This window comes from Anser brachyrhynchus (assembly GCF_964034855.1).
Source record: "Anser brachyrhynchus genome assembly, chromosome: 2".
NCBI classification, from domain to species: Eukaryota; Metazoa; Chordata; class Aves; order Anseriformes; family Anatidae; genus Anser; species Anser brachyrhynchus.
The window spans coordinates 125,412,716-125,431,223 of NC_137695.1; the positions used below are offsets into that span (position 1 = coordinate 125,412,716).

General features: G+C 37.6%; 1 protein-coding gene across 2 annotated transcripts in view; it reads right to left on the reverse strand.

Moving 5' to 3' along the window:
* Nucleotides 1-18,508, reverse strand: part of ARFGEF1 (ARF guanine nucleotide exchange factor 1) — a 92,892-nt gene that overhangs the window by 45,828 nt on the left and 28,556 nt on the right. For both annotated transcript variants that reach the window (XM_080582414.1, XM_080582415.1), the window contains exons 2-6: nt 17,229-17,259; nt 13,009-13,165; nt 11,734-11,880; nt 2,571-2,750; nt 286-559 (exon numbers count right to left, since the gene is read on the reverse strand). In XM_080582414.1, coding sequence (XP_080438540.1) covers nt 286-559; nt 2,571-2,750; nt 11,734-11,880; nt 13,009-13,165; nt 17,229-17,259 — 789 coding nt within the window. The remainder of the gene's footprint in view (nt 1-285; nt 560-2,570; nt 2,751-11,733; nt 11,881-13,008; nt 13,166-17,228; nt 17,260-18,508) is intronic.

Consider the following 18,508-nt stretch of genomic DNA (forward strand, 5'->3'; position numbering starts at 1 on the left):
GCTGCTGGCTTTGAGATGTTATTTTCTTAACATTTCATAACATCATCACAACTTTCATAACATCACACAGGTGCAAAGAGGCATCTTTGCTACAAGAGTATGAGAGCCTAAGATTAAAGGATACCTGTGATAAAGCTTAACAGTGATAACAAGTTCTACACTCAATTATTAAAAAATATCTATATGCCTGACTCCAGGCTTGGGAGGTGAAAAAAGACAGTCCTCAGCCTTTCTTTTTACAGACATTTTCCCTCCCTCCATAAAACAGAAATACACACTGATTACTTTCTGCTGCTGTGGCTTGGTCGGCTTCTGTCTGTTCATTTTCAGCACTAGAAATATCAGATCCATTTTCTGCCTCTAAATCTTCTTGAAGGTTCTTGTCCACATCATTTGTGTTGTGGTCAAGCTCTCTCTCATGTTCTTTAGACAGCTGATCAGTCTGTGTTGGAATATGTCTCAACTGAGGTGACTCAGGCTCATGATGGCTTACTGGAGACTGCTGTAAATGGTGTTGCTGTCTGTGTCTTTCCTTTTCCATCTGTTTGGCTTCCTGAAGCTACAAATACATTGCAATTACACAAAAAATTTATCATCAAAACAAAACAATGAGCTATATACACATTGCATGTGTTATTTAATAAACATGGAATCTCTATAGGCTGTGCTTAAACATTGCCTTCATAAACCTGTAATAGTTTAAGCACACGTATCATTTGTGTTATTATGAAAAAATATAATATCACAGGCTTAGTCTTTGCAAGAGGGCTGCTTCCCAACTATGCACATTTACACTTACTGTATCTTCACTACGTATAATGGATGACAAAAGTACATCTAGTATAGGAAGAAGAGTTGTCTGCCTGTCCAACAAGGAAGTTCAGTCAGGAGATTTAACAATATACAAGGCTTGTATGGAGAAACATAAAGGGCAATTTCTTATTTTTGTTTTTTAAAGCTCTCACTAAGAGAAACACATAGGAAAACTTAAGATTCATTTTCTCCTATCCTGCAAACCTCTGGTGTTAAGGGAAAAAATAGAAGTAGCAAACTGACTGAACATACAGAAAAAAAAAAAAGAAAAAAAACAGGAGTTAAAAGTGAGAAGAAGGGCTGCACTTCCACAGGACTTCAGAAGACAGATCCTTAGAAAGAAACTGTCATGCCAAAAAAAAAAAAAAGACAAAGGCTATTTTGAATTTCATGATTTCTCACACTGGAATCCCTGGAAAGAGAAGAGAATATGTAATTTGTCTAACAGGCTAAGACAACAGTTACTGAAGTCAAACCAAAGCTGGGTGTCCTTTGAGGTGATGCTCTAATGACTGGCTTTCTATCCCTGCAGAGACCAGTGTTTACCAAAAGTTTTGTAACTGTTTATACTGTCATTTTGGCTAGTGTGATCTCAGCTCTTTACTCTTCCATTTAAAGCTTTCTATGATATATCTTTTGGGGTGCCCTGAGTAGATACTGCCTTTCAAGTTACAGCTTAAATAATTCCTTCCACCCTTTGGCAGCTATCATATTAAAAAAGTTTCCCAGAGCACGCAGAACAAGCAGAACAGCTTATCAGCTTGCATAAAGACTAGACTTACAGTCCAGCAAAAACAAAGACTGCCAGTGTAGGATAATAATAATCCTTTTCTTTAATGAGTTGGTTAAAAAGACAGCAACTACACTGATTTCCCAAAGTACTCGTGTAACTGGATGGCTTTTGCCATTACTTATCGTAAATATATCATAAATCTCTGAGTGTGATGGCATTGTGTTCCAATAAGCAGTTGCTTCTGAGAGGGAGTCAAGTACAAGCTTCGATCCACTACATAATCTTAAAGAAAACTTACGAGTTTGTAACAGTACAGCAGAATTACTTCTACAACTAGCTAAGAATTCAAGCAGCTTTCCAATCTGAACATCCACTTTTGTTGTTCTTGTTTTTAACAGGAATAAGGACAATCACTTTGCCTTATTGATCTTTATTATGAGCAGCGGAAGCCACAAGCCATGTTGGTGGTATTCCTGCTGACCACTCATTACAGCAATTTCAGCGACACAAGTATCTGTAAGTGACTGCTCCACATTAAAGCATTAAAAAAAAGTAAGTGATTACATGACTTGGAAGGGTTCTGTCTTTTATTTTTTGTTGTATTTGTTTTAATTATGAATTACTTCTTCAGTGTTTATCATCACAACAATTGAGTATCTCACTAACACTAAATTATTCTATATGCAGTGTTAAGCAGGTAGTGTGGCACTTCTTGACAGCCTGAGAACAGAAACTGAAGCCAAATACATCCATTAAATGTAGAGGCCCACTTTCAGAATTTCAAATCCTATACAACACCCCAAACACATTTCATACGTATTTCAGATAGCAAAACGCAAAAAGAATAAGATAAGATATTTGATTCTTTTTCAAAGCTACATTAGTTAGGAAAGCCCAGAAGCTTTAATAATAATGACGAAATAATTATTAAATTATTATAAAAAAATAATAATGACAAAACAAATTTCTCAAGGTGGTTTGCTTTTAGGATCTATTTTCTACATAAAAATACTGAGATACTCACTGCTTGATTTTCCATACGTGCAAATATGACATTCAGCATTTGCGTTAAAGTGGCCTTGGCTGTGGTTTGATTTATGAGATTTTTGCTTGCTAGGTAGATATTGTAACATGTTCTTACAGCTTGCAGCACTGTTCCTTCGTGGATTTCTATGTGTTGAGATGTTACTGCAGTGAGCAAAGCCTAAATAAACAAACATATATTTTCCAGTCAAAGAAATAGTCTGCAAAGCCTAAATAAACAAACATATGTATTTTCCAGTCAAAACTTTTCTGTCAATGAAATAGTCTGCAAATGAATAAATGTCAGTTTTGGATTAGTTTTAAAATATAAATAAGTACATATCTTTAGCTGTAATTTAATTAATTTTTTCAAGGATTTTTTTAGCCATATCAGAACATCATACATACCAGTTATGTTAACATACGCTAAGCAGAGTGTTTTAATCAGTGTATATAGGAAATGTGTTTCATAGCATGTAACAGCAGTAAGTAACCAATGGAGTTATCAGGTGGCTAATAAAAGCTACCCTAGAATTTTCTAAACACAGAACGTGAATGACAGACTACCTGTGAAAACACAGAAAGCCATCCAAATGGTCCAAAAGTTTTACAAATAAATGTATATCTGAAGAACAGAGATTAAGTATATGATTAGGCAGTTATGAGATGCACAAGCACACCTTCTAAACATTCTTTTTGGGTATGTCAGAATATTGTATTGCTTTCTCTGTAGAAACTTACTTCCTTCTTTCCACTTGAGCTAGTATCTGCTTCTTTTTTACTTTACAAAAAATACGCAAATGTGCTCCTGAAAGATCAAGTAATAAAGAATTAAAGAACACTTGTGAGGTAGAGGTAGGCTGGACTGAAGAGCAGAAATAGAGGCAGGTAAAGCTGAGGACTAGGTGCAAAGACACTGTCAGAAGAGTGTGTTGGAAAGCCTAAGGAAAGGGGAAGAGATTGTTTGCAACAGCACAATCATGTACGCTGATCACTGTACTCCAGTAGAAGGTGCCAGAAAACTGGGAAGAGTTTTATCCACTGTTAATGACAGTTAATGATTACATGGGATGTTTAGGGAAGGTAAGACTGGAAGCACCAGAAAGCCTGTATATTGAAAAGGCGTTTTTAAAGTTAAACTTTAATCAAAGTTAAAAACAAAAATTATTTGAAGTGCTGTTTAATTTACTCATCAACCCATGCCTAGTTCCACTTACAGAATCTCTTACAGCATCGTCAGCATCCCCGTCCACAAATGGTACCAACTAGTGGACCGAGAGCACCCATCTCTGACTCAAACACTTTAAAAATCAGAGACCCATCTCGCTGAGCTGCCACTCTGACTGCTGCTCCTGGATAACCAGACTGCTGCAGGTCCCTTCTTATTCTACCTGTGGTGCCACAGTTCTCTCATCTGTGGAGACACATAGATGGGTGACTGTGCTTACTGTTCTTATTGGAGAAAATACATTGTTATCTGCATGACCGTTAAACTGCATCTCATGCTACCATCTACAAACTAGTAGTACCTAAATGCCACTAGAAAACTTTTCTTTAAATTAATAAAGAAATAAAAACAAAAAAACAACACCCAACCAACTAACATGAAGGTATCACACAGGCAGACAAACTGTAGACAACTGTTTCATAAATGACCTGAAGTCTCCCATCACTGATACTATTTTTCCTCCCAAAATCCAGTTTATATGTCACTGACTGACCCTCTAAAAACCAGGAAGTGGTAAACTGAAATTCACAGCACCATCCTGAATTCTGACCCTCTCTGTGCAACAACTCAGTATCTCCACAGAACTTTCAACACCCCGCTTCTGCTACTGGAAAGCATAATTTAGGGAGGACGACATATAAAAGCTGTAACAAAATCCAGTGCCACCAAAATAAAATCCGCTGCCAAAACCTATTTATATATTTAAAATATTCACCACCTGTCTCTTCCCCTCTCCCCCCATATAAATATATTCTATACTGCCCTAGCACACCTACTGCTATGTATTGTATTTTCCCTATCCTTCATTAAGTACTTTGTACTGTTCCACTTCTCCCTTACTTCTAGGAGTTTCTGGTGGCTTCATGAGACTCGCATACTGAGATACTGAGTTAAAACATGCTGAATCCCATTCTTTATACTTGCATGTCTCTTCTGTTCAGGTAACATACCTACATCCTCTATATTACAGTACTGTCACACTCCCAAATTTATCCCCAAAGCTCCTCGTATCAGTCACGGCTCTGCTAACCCCTCCAACTCCCCCCTACACGTGGCTGACCTGCAGGCAGGTAGCTCCCAGCGACTAGATCCTGTACTCTCCCACCTGGCTGGAAAGGCTGCACGCCCGCGGGTATTTTAGCACTCTGCTTTTTAAAGTTGTGTGTATCACTGAATGAAAAGTCCTGAGAGGTCAAAACAGACAGCTCCGTAAAACTTTAATTAATAATTCTGAAAGAGGAGTAACCTTGAAGAACTTTGTCTATACTAGTTTTTAAAAAGTAAAATTGGCAACTCTTGAGAGGACAAGCTAAACAAGTGGGGTTTAGGTAAACATAAACAGACAGCTCTGCTCTTCCCCCCCCCCCCCCCCTTTACCAAAGCACTACTACAATCAGAAAGCCACAAACAGCTTGTAGTTGTCATCCTTGTTAAACTCAGGTGATGAACGATTTGCTATTCGAAAGCCCAGTTTTAGCTTGCATTGCAGTTCACTGGAGTCTTCGTTTTTTTGTCTTTTAATAATAGGAGATAATGCTTACTAGTAGAAAAAGTTGACCAGGCTACAGATGGATTATGTGCTGTTTTAGTTGGCTCAACAGCCTGAATTTTATAAGTTTCTTCAGTATGTGTGTTATGACTACTAGAGCTTGGTTCTTTCCATGCCACCTGCTAAGGAGGTGTGGAGGCAAGAAAGGTACGTACATACAGGCACTTTCCTCCTGACAGTCCAACATAGTACCACAAATTCACTGAATAACTCCATCTTCCATGCTAACCGAGAAATCAGTCTTACCAACAGGGACTCTCCTTGCAGATACCTATTAGTGAGCTCAACATGCCTACAAGAGGTCCTGACGGCCGCTCCTCTGGCTTTCTTTCCTGCTCAGGCACTTGAGAAAACGAACCCTAATGACTACCATACGTAATTGTAAACTGATAAGCATTTTTAACTTTGATCTTTCATTAAGGGTTCAACTCGATGTCATGCCCTACATAACGTCTCCTCATTCTGTGTCACAGATAAGCACACCCTTACCACAACTGATGTGACAACTAACCCTGAGAAACCACAGGCTACAGTCAGGAGCAGCAGTACTGCTCCTCTGAAACCCATCAGCTCATCTGTTAAAATACTAATCCTTCCCTTCCTCACTTATCAGTTTTCATCAGATTACTCTCTGACCTTTCTCTGTGGCCAAACAGCTACTAGATCCAACACAGCGAGGGAGACAGGGGTTCCGATGAGTAAAGACAATCACTGTAGCAACAGTCCCCAGTTCGGCGGGATTATACAAAATCTCAAATTGCAACGTGGTGATGTAGGTCCTTGAGAAGCGGAACAACAAAAGGTCTGCTTTTCTCCCAACCATACCCTTACTGCTTACTTTGCAACAGGCATGAAGCCACCTCTGCCATTTTAATGACAATATATTAATACAATTAAAAATAATAATAAACTAAACCAAAACACCCATCCCCCTACCTTTTCTGGTGGCGTATTTTTGTTTTGTTGTGTTTTAAAGTGAGTTTAATTGGTTTAACGTATTAAATGCATGTCCGAACAAGGGATGAGGTAGGGCAAGGGCAACAGCTGGGAGCAAAACCTGAACAGAAAAATGCCTCTCTACAGGGGTCACAACAGCAAGCTCCTTGGTGGGCTCTGCTGACCTGGAGTTGCAGCATTAGGTTGCTCTTTTCTAGCAAGGTAAAGATTTGCAACCAAGTTCCCATTCCTTCTGGACACACTTAGCTTTACCTCCTTTCATTCAAGTATTGTCAGTGTATGCTAAGGAGAGATGATTAAAAAAACGCATACTTTACTGCATTACTCCTTTTTGCTCTTCTGTAGGCATAGATGAAATCTTTGTACACAGGCTGTTAGCACTACCTCATTATTCTTCAGGTCCTTCCATAAAAACTTTCTTTGTCACAAAGGCTGCAAAAATACCTACAGCAATCAAGCTCTCATTGTCCTGAGATTACAGGCTATCATCCTGACTGTGAGATCGTTTCCTTATGCTTTCCTTCCAATTGTTCACACCTATTGTTCTGTGCTTGATACAGACCCGACTGTTTTATGCCTCTACCTAGCTCACAGCAACAAAGCTTGTTTATTTTTATGAACAACCGTCAGGTGGGTTTGGAAAAGGAAAAAAATCTTCAGGATCATTTGAGTTACAAATTACCATATTTTTGTGACATCCATGTTGCTTTTTCCTTCAGCCTGGAGCACGTTTGCATATTTAGTGCATTTAATATTATGTAAAACGAGTATATTAGAACAGTACGGGAAGTACTGTGATTTGTGATGCAGAACTAACTTAGTTTAAAAGGTAAACAAAATTAACATTCTCTATTAAAAAAACATCCAGCATCTATCTGCACCTGTAAACTTTTCACTCCTTTCACACTGAATACTCTGCAAGAACAGAATGGTTATGGTAAAAGACACAACCAGGAGAAGTGATTTAAGAACACACAAGAGGCAGGTACACCTACATACATACTGCTAGAAAGCTTCGTTTTCAACTGAGCTCATTCTTTTCGTCCTCTCAGCTAACTATGTTATCTTTGGAAGATTTATGACACTGTATAGCAGTCATCTGATCAGCACAGACCTTCTTGGGGTAAGATGCCATAATTCAGTTGTCTGGGGACTCTCAAGCACTGGAGACAGAACATAAAACACAACGGCCCTAATGCTTCTCTGTAGTGGATTGGCCACTGGAACCACATCATTCAGTTTTCTTTGAGAAAGGCTATAGGGTTATTTTTAACTATAAATAAATACATTTTTGAAAAGAGCATTATCTTTTTTTTTTTTTTTTAAATACCCAATACTCTACTTAAAGTCCAAACATTAATTTATAAAGAAATGATGTGTTACTAGGGACTGACTTTTGGAGAAACACAGGAGACAGAAGTACTTAAACAACAGCAGCAAATGCATTGAACAACCTTCAAGGATAAACCACTTTTCAACATGAACGACACCAAAATCACACAGAACGCAGTGTTTGTCTAAGCCACATTTTCTTTGTGAGGAAATAAGATGATGTCCTGCTTTACCATTTCCAAATTACTCAATCATATACGTTACACATTCACCATGGCGTTACAGAACTGTTTCACCTAACCTTGTTTACCAACTTTGAAAGTTGGTAAGTTAAGGAGATACACTGCGAAGATGTGAAAAATAGAAAAACACAGTGCTTACTTCCAGAATGTTTTCACAGTCAAGACAGTGATTTAAAATCGGAGTTGTATCCTAGATTCTACACCAGATTCCAGTAATAATGGATTCTTAGTTAACACCTAGTATTTAATTAAAACTATTTTTTTTCCACTTAAGATTAATCTTAAAAAATAATCCACCATTCACAAGCATGCAACCAGCTGCCAGTCTGGAAACACATGAAGGATTAGGACTGTGAGGATTAGGACTGTGAGGACTGCAAAAGAACAGAAGAACTATGTGCTAGTAGGAGTCCTGTGGAAGAGGATATAAAGAATGTAAAATAAACACTTTATAAAGTAAATGAAGAGTATAAAGTTCTATTTGGTTTTACCACTGGAAGGTTGGCTGTTCAAAATGAACTAGAATCAATGTATGTTCCAAAACAGAAGTACTTCATGTCCAACCAAGTGTAATCCTCTAAAAAGCGGAACTACAAACCTGCAGGACAGCATTTGCAGGTTAGGTAACCAGTCCTAGCCCTGAACTTCACATGGATGCCTAAAAATACAAAGAATCCAGAACGAACCCTCCTACATCATTATTTTGATTCTTAAATCCTTCAATAACCCACAGGTTCTTTTAAACTCAGAAGGAAAAATTAAACTTTCTATAACCTTTTTATAGGAAATAATGACCACACAACTACAGGATACTGCAGATGAATAAGTTATTTTGTTAGCATTTCACACTACTGGAACATAACAGGATACTGAACTGAGAAGTTTTTCTAAGGGTCTTCTGGAATCTGCTTTCACACAAATTTCAGTAAAGTTCTTTCAAACCTATAACCATTCTCCTTATTCCTCAGAATTAGTCAGTGTTTACAGTTTTCCCATTCTGTAAGCCAGGCATGAGTTGTTCTTTATTTTTGGTTAGTTTCAAAAGGCTGTTTGTCTGGTCAATGTTTGATTCAACTTTTCTTCCTCTACTGATACTGGCCAATAGAGAGCATGACTACCGGGACTGACCTTAGGGTTTACAGCACATGGAGGACTCAATAAGCAGTCACTCAAGTAACATTCGATTTTTCAAATTTCAGATATCAAGCAAACAAATATTTTTTTCTTTGCCAAACATGAGCAAGTTAAGCTGGGAGAGTATCTAGATAATAACAAATACTTGCTATACAGCATGCCAAGCAAAGAGAACACTTGTGAGCACAGCTGATCTCATGTCCCATCCTCTTCCCCACCCCTATTCTTTTTGTACAACTTATTTTTTGTCATACGTAGTGGTTATTCAGGAACAGTAAGGCCAGACAGAAACACAACTTCAGCTGAAACCTCTGCATGTGTCAGGAGGAAGTTTATGGACACAAACCACAAATACCATAGCAGCCCCAGCAAAACAAGCCTGAAGGCAGGTATGTTTGAAGCCACCTCTCTTCCTTGAACCTAATTTTAATAAACACCTTCCAATTGTTATTAATACCTTCCAAGTGTCAAACACCTTCCATAATGTCATTGCACTAGCCTAATTTCTTGCTTTCCTTCTGCTCCTGGCAATCCTCACCCTTACAGCTGAAAAAGCATTTACGTAGCTTGACATCAAAATTACATCAGATCAAGCTAAACTACAGGAGGAAGGAAGGGGAAAAGGCCAATTTCCCAGTGTGGCTCATCACGGAGTTTGCAGATGAAGAACGAGGGGATTAGAGATGAGAACAGATGAGCAGAAACAGGCAGATAAGGTAAGCTGCCCACCCACCATCAAGGCTACAGTCAGATGTAACTCTAAGCTTAGATACCTACACTGAGACAAGCTACACTCCTCAGCAGGATTGTTTCCTTGCAGGTCAGCAGAAAGGTATTTCAGAATGCCTAAGCTGCTCTGGTTGCTGGGAACACGCTTAAGATGACTCTGCCACTAAAAGCCATCCAGAAACCGACAAATAGCTCCAGGTGTGAACTCTTACCCAGCCTTGGCTCACAGACCTTGGGTGGATGGCAGCACACCACGTAAGGGCTGTCTATTCAGCATGCAGAACCAAGATAATCAATCCCCCAGGGAGGAAGGTGCCGGAGTGATCAGCGTTCTGATGTTACAGTGGTGCAGGTGATGTAGCTGCCACACAGACGCACTGCTCACGTTACGAATAATATTTTGGGAGTGCCAGTGCAGAAAGTGGGAGACCCAGATCCTCCACCTTCTATCTCCCTGTTGGAATTAAACTTTTTCAGAGAACATACTACTTGCCACGTTTTAAAAGGCGTGTGATCCATCCTTTAAATCATACTGGAGAAGCTGGGTCCACAGCCTGGAACTAAAGAGTTATGAAGCCTAATACAATATGATTGACTATTAGGTTTCATTACTGCTCATGGAGGAAGTCAAAAGCTCCAGCCTTCACTAAGATAATTTATTTTGATGCTTTTTATGGTGTACAATCACTGGACAAACCTGGAGCCAAAGCAAGACTCTGCAGCTTGCCAGGAATTCCAACATACTTGGAATAAGCATGCTAAGTCTAAACAGTCAAAAAATGAAAGCACTAAATTAATTTATATGCTTAATGCATTTTACAATTGTTGAAGAGTTGACTTTCTCAACTGTTTTCTTGGACAGAAAGAATTCCAGCTCACAGACATCCCCTTTCAGGCAGGAAGTTAATTTTGTTAACATCCTGGCCCAGGTAACAGGCTAAAGGCTGAAAGGACCAGAACAGGAAAACATCTGGAGAGAAGGCAAAAGGGAGATAAAATGGTTTCAGCCTTTGAAAATGAAAATCAACAAAAACTTCCCCCTGCAAGATGAAAAATGTCTTAAAATGCTTGGGCAAAATGGAACAACAAACCTAGACAACTAGGGGCAGAAACACTTTTAACAACCAGCTGCTGGAGAAGCAGGGTATCAAGAAAAAGGAGGATTGGAGCAATGAAAAGGAACAGGAGGAAAAAGTACCATCTTTGCAGTAAAACAAACAAATATAATCAGCAAGAACATCGACACCTCAGTACACCTATATACAAGAATATGAGCTAATAAACACTCCATTCCTTTTAACTGCTTTTTACTGTATTCTTCACTACTGCTCACATCACAACCACTCAAAGACTACTGTTACAGGGATAAAGTATTATATTTCCATTAGCTAAATTCCATTATTTGGTATAATAATTTCCCATAGTAAGTTCCCATAATTAATGAGTGCAATCAGAAAACAGTTAGAGTCCCCCAGAAAAACTTATTTCTACAAATTCCACATGTAGCGTTTATGTAAGCTATGCAAAGAAACCTTAGACATCTTTCAAGCACACGTCTCTGACACAGCACCACAAAGCTACCATGGTAACAACTGACTGCCAGGTCTAATTGCATTTCATAAAATAATTTCAAAATGGATTTTAAAAGCTGTTTCTTAATTACCATCTTCCCCGCTGGGAGTACAGGATTATTTGATAGTAATTCTTTACAATTAGAGAGCTCCACTGATTTGCCATGAATGAAGTTTCATCCAGTGGTCTATGCACAAGACTTCGTGTCACAACCATGAATTCACTCGACATGCAATAGCAGAAAGTAGGGAAAGGAGCATAACATAGGGAGCTTCCACCTCAAGCAAACAGAATCAAGGAAGCATTTAAAAACTATCATTATATTTACAAATTAAACATCTCTGCTTTTGAATTCTGAGGTCATGAATCTCTTCCTGTTGTTACCACTATAAATACTGGAAGTAGTGGTTAATTGTATTACCTTTATTATTTGTAGTTGAACCCCTTCGTCTGTTTGAGGACCTTGAAAACAGCCACATATTGTCTCAATAATCCTATCAATTAATTTTTTGCCTGGAGCTGTACTGTCTGGAGCATTCCCTGTCAGATGCCCATATGCTATAAGTTTCTGGAAGGGAAAAAAACATAAATAAGAGCTTAAAAAAATGAAGTCAGCTTTTCATTAGAATAAATAAATATATTTGATAGCTCTAATTTGCACATTGGAACCAGAACTGCACATTTTACCCCAACTCTGAATAAACATAAAGGATTTTTTTTTAAAAAAGGTCCCCAGATTTGTTCAATTTTCACTGAGCAGCTGCAATACAAAGTTTGTCAACAAGCTTAACATTAAAGCTTTTGGTTCAATAATTAATAATGTTTTAAAACAAACAGGATTCTAAAAAAAAAAACAACAACCACTCACATCACACCAGTCTTCAGTTGTCATCAGCACACATGTTTTCAATACCAGATAAAACGGCTACAAATGCTTTCTATTTAAGCTACTAGCTAGTCTTCTCTTTTTAAATGTTCTATTATCTCTTTCTCTCTAGGTCTTCAATACTTCAAAAATTAATATATTACAAAATTAACAATATTCTGTTCCAAACACTTTAGGTGTGACGGTATTTGTAAATCCCCATGACCTCCCCATACTTTAAGGAACAGAGTAGCAAGGCATCACAGTGAGACAGCACAGCAGGTATGTATAGGCCTGTGAATGTAAATAAATATAGAGAGAGAGTTCAAGTTTGCTGTTGTTAGGCCACTCAGGAGGAAACAATGGCTCAATTCAGCGCTGAAAACACTGCATGTGCCAATGAGCTTTGAGAAACTAGACGTCTCACATTTACAATATTTTACTGCAATTATAAATAGAATAAAAGGAAACTGTTAACTATATACCTGCAATTAGTGAAGTTTCAGTCTTTCATTTAGGTTATTGATAGAATTTCAATTCATAGGTATATAAGTGAAAACCGGCAGTTGTTCACTAACACAATAAAATTGATCCAAAAATGCAGCTACCCGTGGCAATATGTATGTACAAAAATAAACAGACGCACTACATTATAAATAGGACATATTCACCTATTGTCAGATATATAGTTGATTTCATTGTGTGTGCAATAAGGTAAAATAAACTTAACAACAAAAAATCAACAACATTATTTGCTACATATAACTGTTACTGCCCCTTCAAATCAACAGAACTTTGTAGTTGAAAGCTGAAACTCATCTTCATACAGACCTGTAAACAATCTAGAGATGTACTGACAATCCTGGGGCACTTCGACTGGCACGCCAACTCAAATGGTAGGAAGTACTTGTCTGCCTCAATAAAGCTCGTCTTTGATTTCACAGGTGGAAGAGTGCTCGAACCAGGCTTTGCTTCTCCATGAGGGGGACTAAACAGAACGATTTAATTAGAATGCTGTAAGTCATCGCACAAATAGTTCTCACCGCTGCAACATTTATGAATGAAATAAAATATCAAGAAAATCAGCATTAGGAAAAAATAACTTCTATGAAATTAACAAAAATATAAATAATCCTATATTATGTAAGTCATATAAATATTCCTAACAGCTTTTATACTACATCTATGTCTTTTATGGATGAGTGCAGTGACCTACTTGCACACTAAGTAGATATTCAGTGGTCCCTGATGGTTTGAAGGCATAAAAAAAGATTTGTTTCCCCTGAAAACCAGGAAAGCCCCTCCTCAAATGGTAGGTAAAAGGTGGGGGAGGCTTTAAATAGCACTTCCACAGTCAGTGATAATTCCTGGAGAAGTCTAGGAAGAAGTTACACTGTCGGAACAGACCAAATGCCAACTTGCCAAAATAACAAAACAAACAAACAAAACCCAGAAAAACCCACAAAACTTAGCTCTATTTGTGCTCCAGATGACACCACAGAATTTCAAAGTTCAGTAGTTATCACTGTATCTCACTTGGGTGAGGTATGCAAAAAGACTGTAACCGTACAATACTTGAGATGATTATAAAATGTCGAAGTCTTATTGCTTAAAGCATCTTTAGAAGCAACATGCTCATTAAAAATAAGCAAAAATGGACAATTAAGAGTAGGTAGTTTTTCACTAATTCGTGTGCATCAGTGTAGTCTGCCTTTGACTCGAAGCAAGATGTTTGGATTTTTATTCCATAAAATGGCTCATCACCTTTATAAAAGCATTCCTGATGCTTTTTGTGCACACACACATATCTTTACACAAAGGGTAAACTACACTGTCTTCCACAGATTTGATAAACAGTATGAAGAAAAAAGAACATAACCTCATATTCTGTAGTGAGACTACAAAATTCTTGCAGTAATTCAAACGTGTATTTACAGAACAACTAGTTGAAAATGAAGGTCCTCCACATTTGTTGCAAATTAAAGCAGACGCTTCAAGGAAATTCTTCATACCCAGATGGTAGAAAATAAATGTTTTTCATGTTGCTGAAATAGAAGAATGAACTGCCAAGAGCTTATTATGAATCCAAAGAATGAATGCAATCCCATGCATCACGGAGAAAGCCTTAAACTAACCAACGTGATAAAATACCAGTACTTCAGCTTTTCAAGGAGCAAGCTGGATTGTCCTTGAGAAGATGTCTGGTACCACATTCAAACAGCCCTCCTTCTGTAGGCTGCTTTAAAAGGGCACCTAAATTCTAAGTCTTAATAGTGAATAACTAGTGTTAAGATTTTACTTTTCTAATAAATAATTTCTCTTTTGAAGGCTTAAGGATTTCTCTATATTTTTTGTTGAAGAAAAACAGAGGTTTGTTTTTCTATCATCAGATACATAACTTTATTTATTGCCCAATATTGTTTTGCTGGAAACAGAGCTCTTTTGGACAAAACCCAGATCAGATAAATTGCAGAGGAAGAACATGATCCTTCTACATTCTTAAACCTCCCTGAAATTCCTATAAAAGCTTTTCTGTGAAGAATGGCAGGGTGGTATCTCTCGCTCTTGTCTGATGACAAACTGTTCTTCATCTGTTGATTATGTCTACTAATATTAAAATTAGGTTAAAAGAACACTCCAGAAATAAAACTGGAGTTTTTCAGAAACAAGGAACAGGCCATAATGAGACTCAGAAAATGAAGAATCTGTGCCACACAAAGCTACTGCAGAAGCCTGAAGCTTCTCTTAATTGAAGGCCAGAAAAATTCCCCCAAATAAGAAATAATTAAGGTGACATTACATTTGTCTCTGGAAAGGTAACTCAGTAAGTTCATCACCTTGCTGATGATGGGAAGAAGGGGGACAGCAAGGAGCGGGGACAAGGGTAATCCAAAAGGTCTTTCCTTCTTAATGTCATTCAAGAAATTACTTCAGATGTTTCTTTTTTTTTCTCCTCCATCAGACTGTGTAACCAGAAACTGTTCGTAACAAAACCTTCTTCCACCAAGGGATCTACCAAGCATCAGGAATATGAAATATGCTGATATTTACATATCAGTCACAGAAACAAGCTAACCTAGGTATCAAACAATAAATAAGATTCTGGCAGCATCTGCTGTGTAATGGTTACATAAATCAGCCTGTCCTTTTCCATTCCATTCCCCTCTGTCCCACTGCCAAACACCAGTCCTGTTTAAAAACGAAACAAAAGAGGCAGTATTCCATGCAAAAGTCTGGGGAACTACAAATGATCTATTTTTCAGCATATTCCAGGTTAGCAGTGAGAACAGTTTCCTAGATCAGGGACTGGAAAAAAATAACCAATTATTGCTAGAAGTCCCTCGTTAGGATATTCAAATCTCAATTACAGAAATAAGAAACTGAAGATACTTTTACAAACTAAGAGGTTTCGCTATAAGACACAGAAAAAGAATGTTTTCTCCTGCATCTAAAAAAATTGACTATACAGTAAGAATAGGGTAAATCCATCCACATCAATGCCTTCAGAGAAGCTACAGGCTACTGTCAGACTAAACTTAGAAAAAAAATCCAAATCTATTTAAAAAACATACATGGACACGTGACACATGTACATTATATATACCCCAAAATCACAACTTCAAATATTAATTGGACAGAATTTAAGCGCTGGAAATTTTAGAAATGGCTGAACCATGCTTACATATGTCATTATAATTCAGCTCTGTCATTAGTTTTCACACTGTATTTAATGACGGGACCAGATATTACTTTTCCTTATTTAACATTATGCACTTTTTGTTTTGTTTGCATTCTTCAAATTTTGTACTTTGACTTTATTTATACTACCCTAAATACTTTTTATAAAAACACATCATTATTATCTGAGACTGCCTGTGGTGCTTAGGGCAACGTTATCTGAACGCTACACAAATATTAAATCTGTTTTTACAGCCTTACTATGAGCTGATAGTATAGACTTTATTTTACAAGCGGGAACTGAAGCACAGTGACTCAATCAAATGCATCCATTAATTTTTATATGCCCAATTTGAAAAGCCGTGAGAATAAATTGTTCATGTATTTGATATTAAATAGTCCTCGACATCTTCTGAAATAAAGTTCCCACTTGCCTTCTTTCCAGCTAGAAGTGCTTAGATTTCCCAAGCCAAAACTTGTAGCTCTCCGCTTGAATGCCCAAAGATAAAGCACAAATCACCAGCAGCCAGTTTTGACATCTGCGGTTTAAATGATTTGCCTAAAACAGGAATTCAGTTCCCGGGCAGAGTGCAGGTCCCCAAACAGCATTCAACTGCTTAAGCTGTAAGAAAACTTTCACCATCAGTCTCATCCACTAATCTGGTTCTTCCAACAAGTAGTACAAACAGGCACCACACCACTGCCCTGACTCATGATTAATAATCTACACTGAATGAATGATGAAGATCATCCTGTGGAATGTTTAATTTCAACACTAAAAATGTTGAAAGTTTACCAATATTTAAAAATTTACTTGCTGATAGGGGAAGGGTGCTGAATGCCAGTTTTTGCTTCTGCCATCACTTCTAGAGGAACTGATTAGAGGAACCTACACCTATTCCTTAACAAGATCCTTTCCACACTTTTCCGATTATACTAGTCTTCTCTACCTGTTCCCACTTTCTCACCTCAGCTTCCCTCCTCTTGCTTGCTCACAGTTCGTGCCCTTTATTTGCATTCCAGACCTTCGCCTTCCTCTGAACCCCTTTCAAATCCTTTTTAAGCTCAGGCCCCTCCACCACTGCTTCCTTTCCGCGCTTCCCCCAAAGTCCTTTTCTAATCTTGACCCTTACTCCTACCCTCCCCAGCCAGCTGATTTCAGCTTGTTCCCTCTACTCCCAGGTCCTGTGCCTTGCATCCCAACAGCCAGTAACAAAAGCTGCATTTTTAGCACGTTTCCAGATATCACCAACCTTACAAATTATGTTGAGAATGCTTTTCAGAGTAAGTGCATGTTCACAGTTCAGAATAAGCATGGTACACATTTCAAGAAGGTAAAGCGCGATCGCTCAATATGATGAACTATCACATACCTTTGCTTTTCTGTTTCAGCCTTTATTTCCTCTGTAAAATGAAACAAAGGCATAGTTACAGAAATGGAATCATAACCACAAACACAAAATGAAATAACGTAAAGTGATTGGAAAGCAAAACTATTTAGGCAATCATCTGAAACCAAGATTAGTTTAAAACATTAAATACATGGTTATAAGCAGTTTTGTGTAAGTTTCTACTGTTCAATTGCATTGGTTGCAAGCTATACCGAAACTATTTTACAAATCTGCATTACAAACTTAACACTTAAGGTTGCATCCAGTCACGCCAACTAAACACCAGGTCCCCAGAATGTTTCTGCAAACATATATAGATAAATAGTCCTCTGTAATTCCCTCCCCCTTTTCACAGTTCAAGTATTTAAAAATGAGGAAAACTCAAATATTAAAACTATTCATCTATCTGTGAATGATATACCACTTGTTAAATCCGGATTTTTATAGACAATAAAGAAACCACCACTGCTGATTCATACTTAAAGCCCTTCATGACTAATAATTGTCTTTGGTTTTAAACACCTTTAGACACCAAAGTAATGACTGGGGCTGGGAGAGTGTCTGAAGCACCTCTATTTCATACTGTGTTATAATGAATTAAACAAGAAGACTAATAGTTTAATGCTACTGACAAGACTTTCTAAGTAGCCTTCTACAATATGTTTTAAAAGTAGTTTAAAAATGCTGAAACTGACTTTAAGAAACATCTTCCATTCCAAGAGTACTTCTGTTTGCATTCTCTGTTTACTAAAACATAAATCATGGGACTTAATTCTATAATGACTAGGCTTTCCAATGCTGTAGGAACATTCATAAAACAAAATCTACAGGATCAAGTATGACTATATATATATATACACACACACAAATATGTTCTTAAAATCATCTCAAAATCCATTCTAACATCAAATGCTTCTAAAACATGCAAAACCACAATCAACTAAAAACAACACTTTACACGGATTTTTGTTTATACCCTTTGAACTAGTGGTGTGGATTGATTCTAACAACAACAACAAAAGAATTAAATATTTCTAACTAAGCTCCCACACAGCAAAAGCACACTTCATCCATGTTCAGTCACTCGTTTACCAGTTTACACGTCCATCCTGTTTCACTTATTTAGGACAGGCACCTAAGTTTGATTGTTTACCACAAATTGCTAGCATGAAGTATGTTTACTAAGAGACTTGCTCAATGTAAAGAAAAGCGAATGTAATCCGTGCACCTGAACCCAAAATCTAACATTATTTTTGATATGA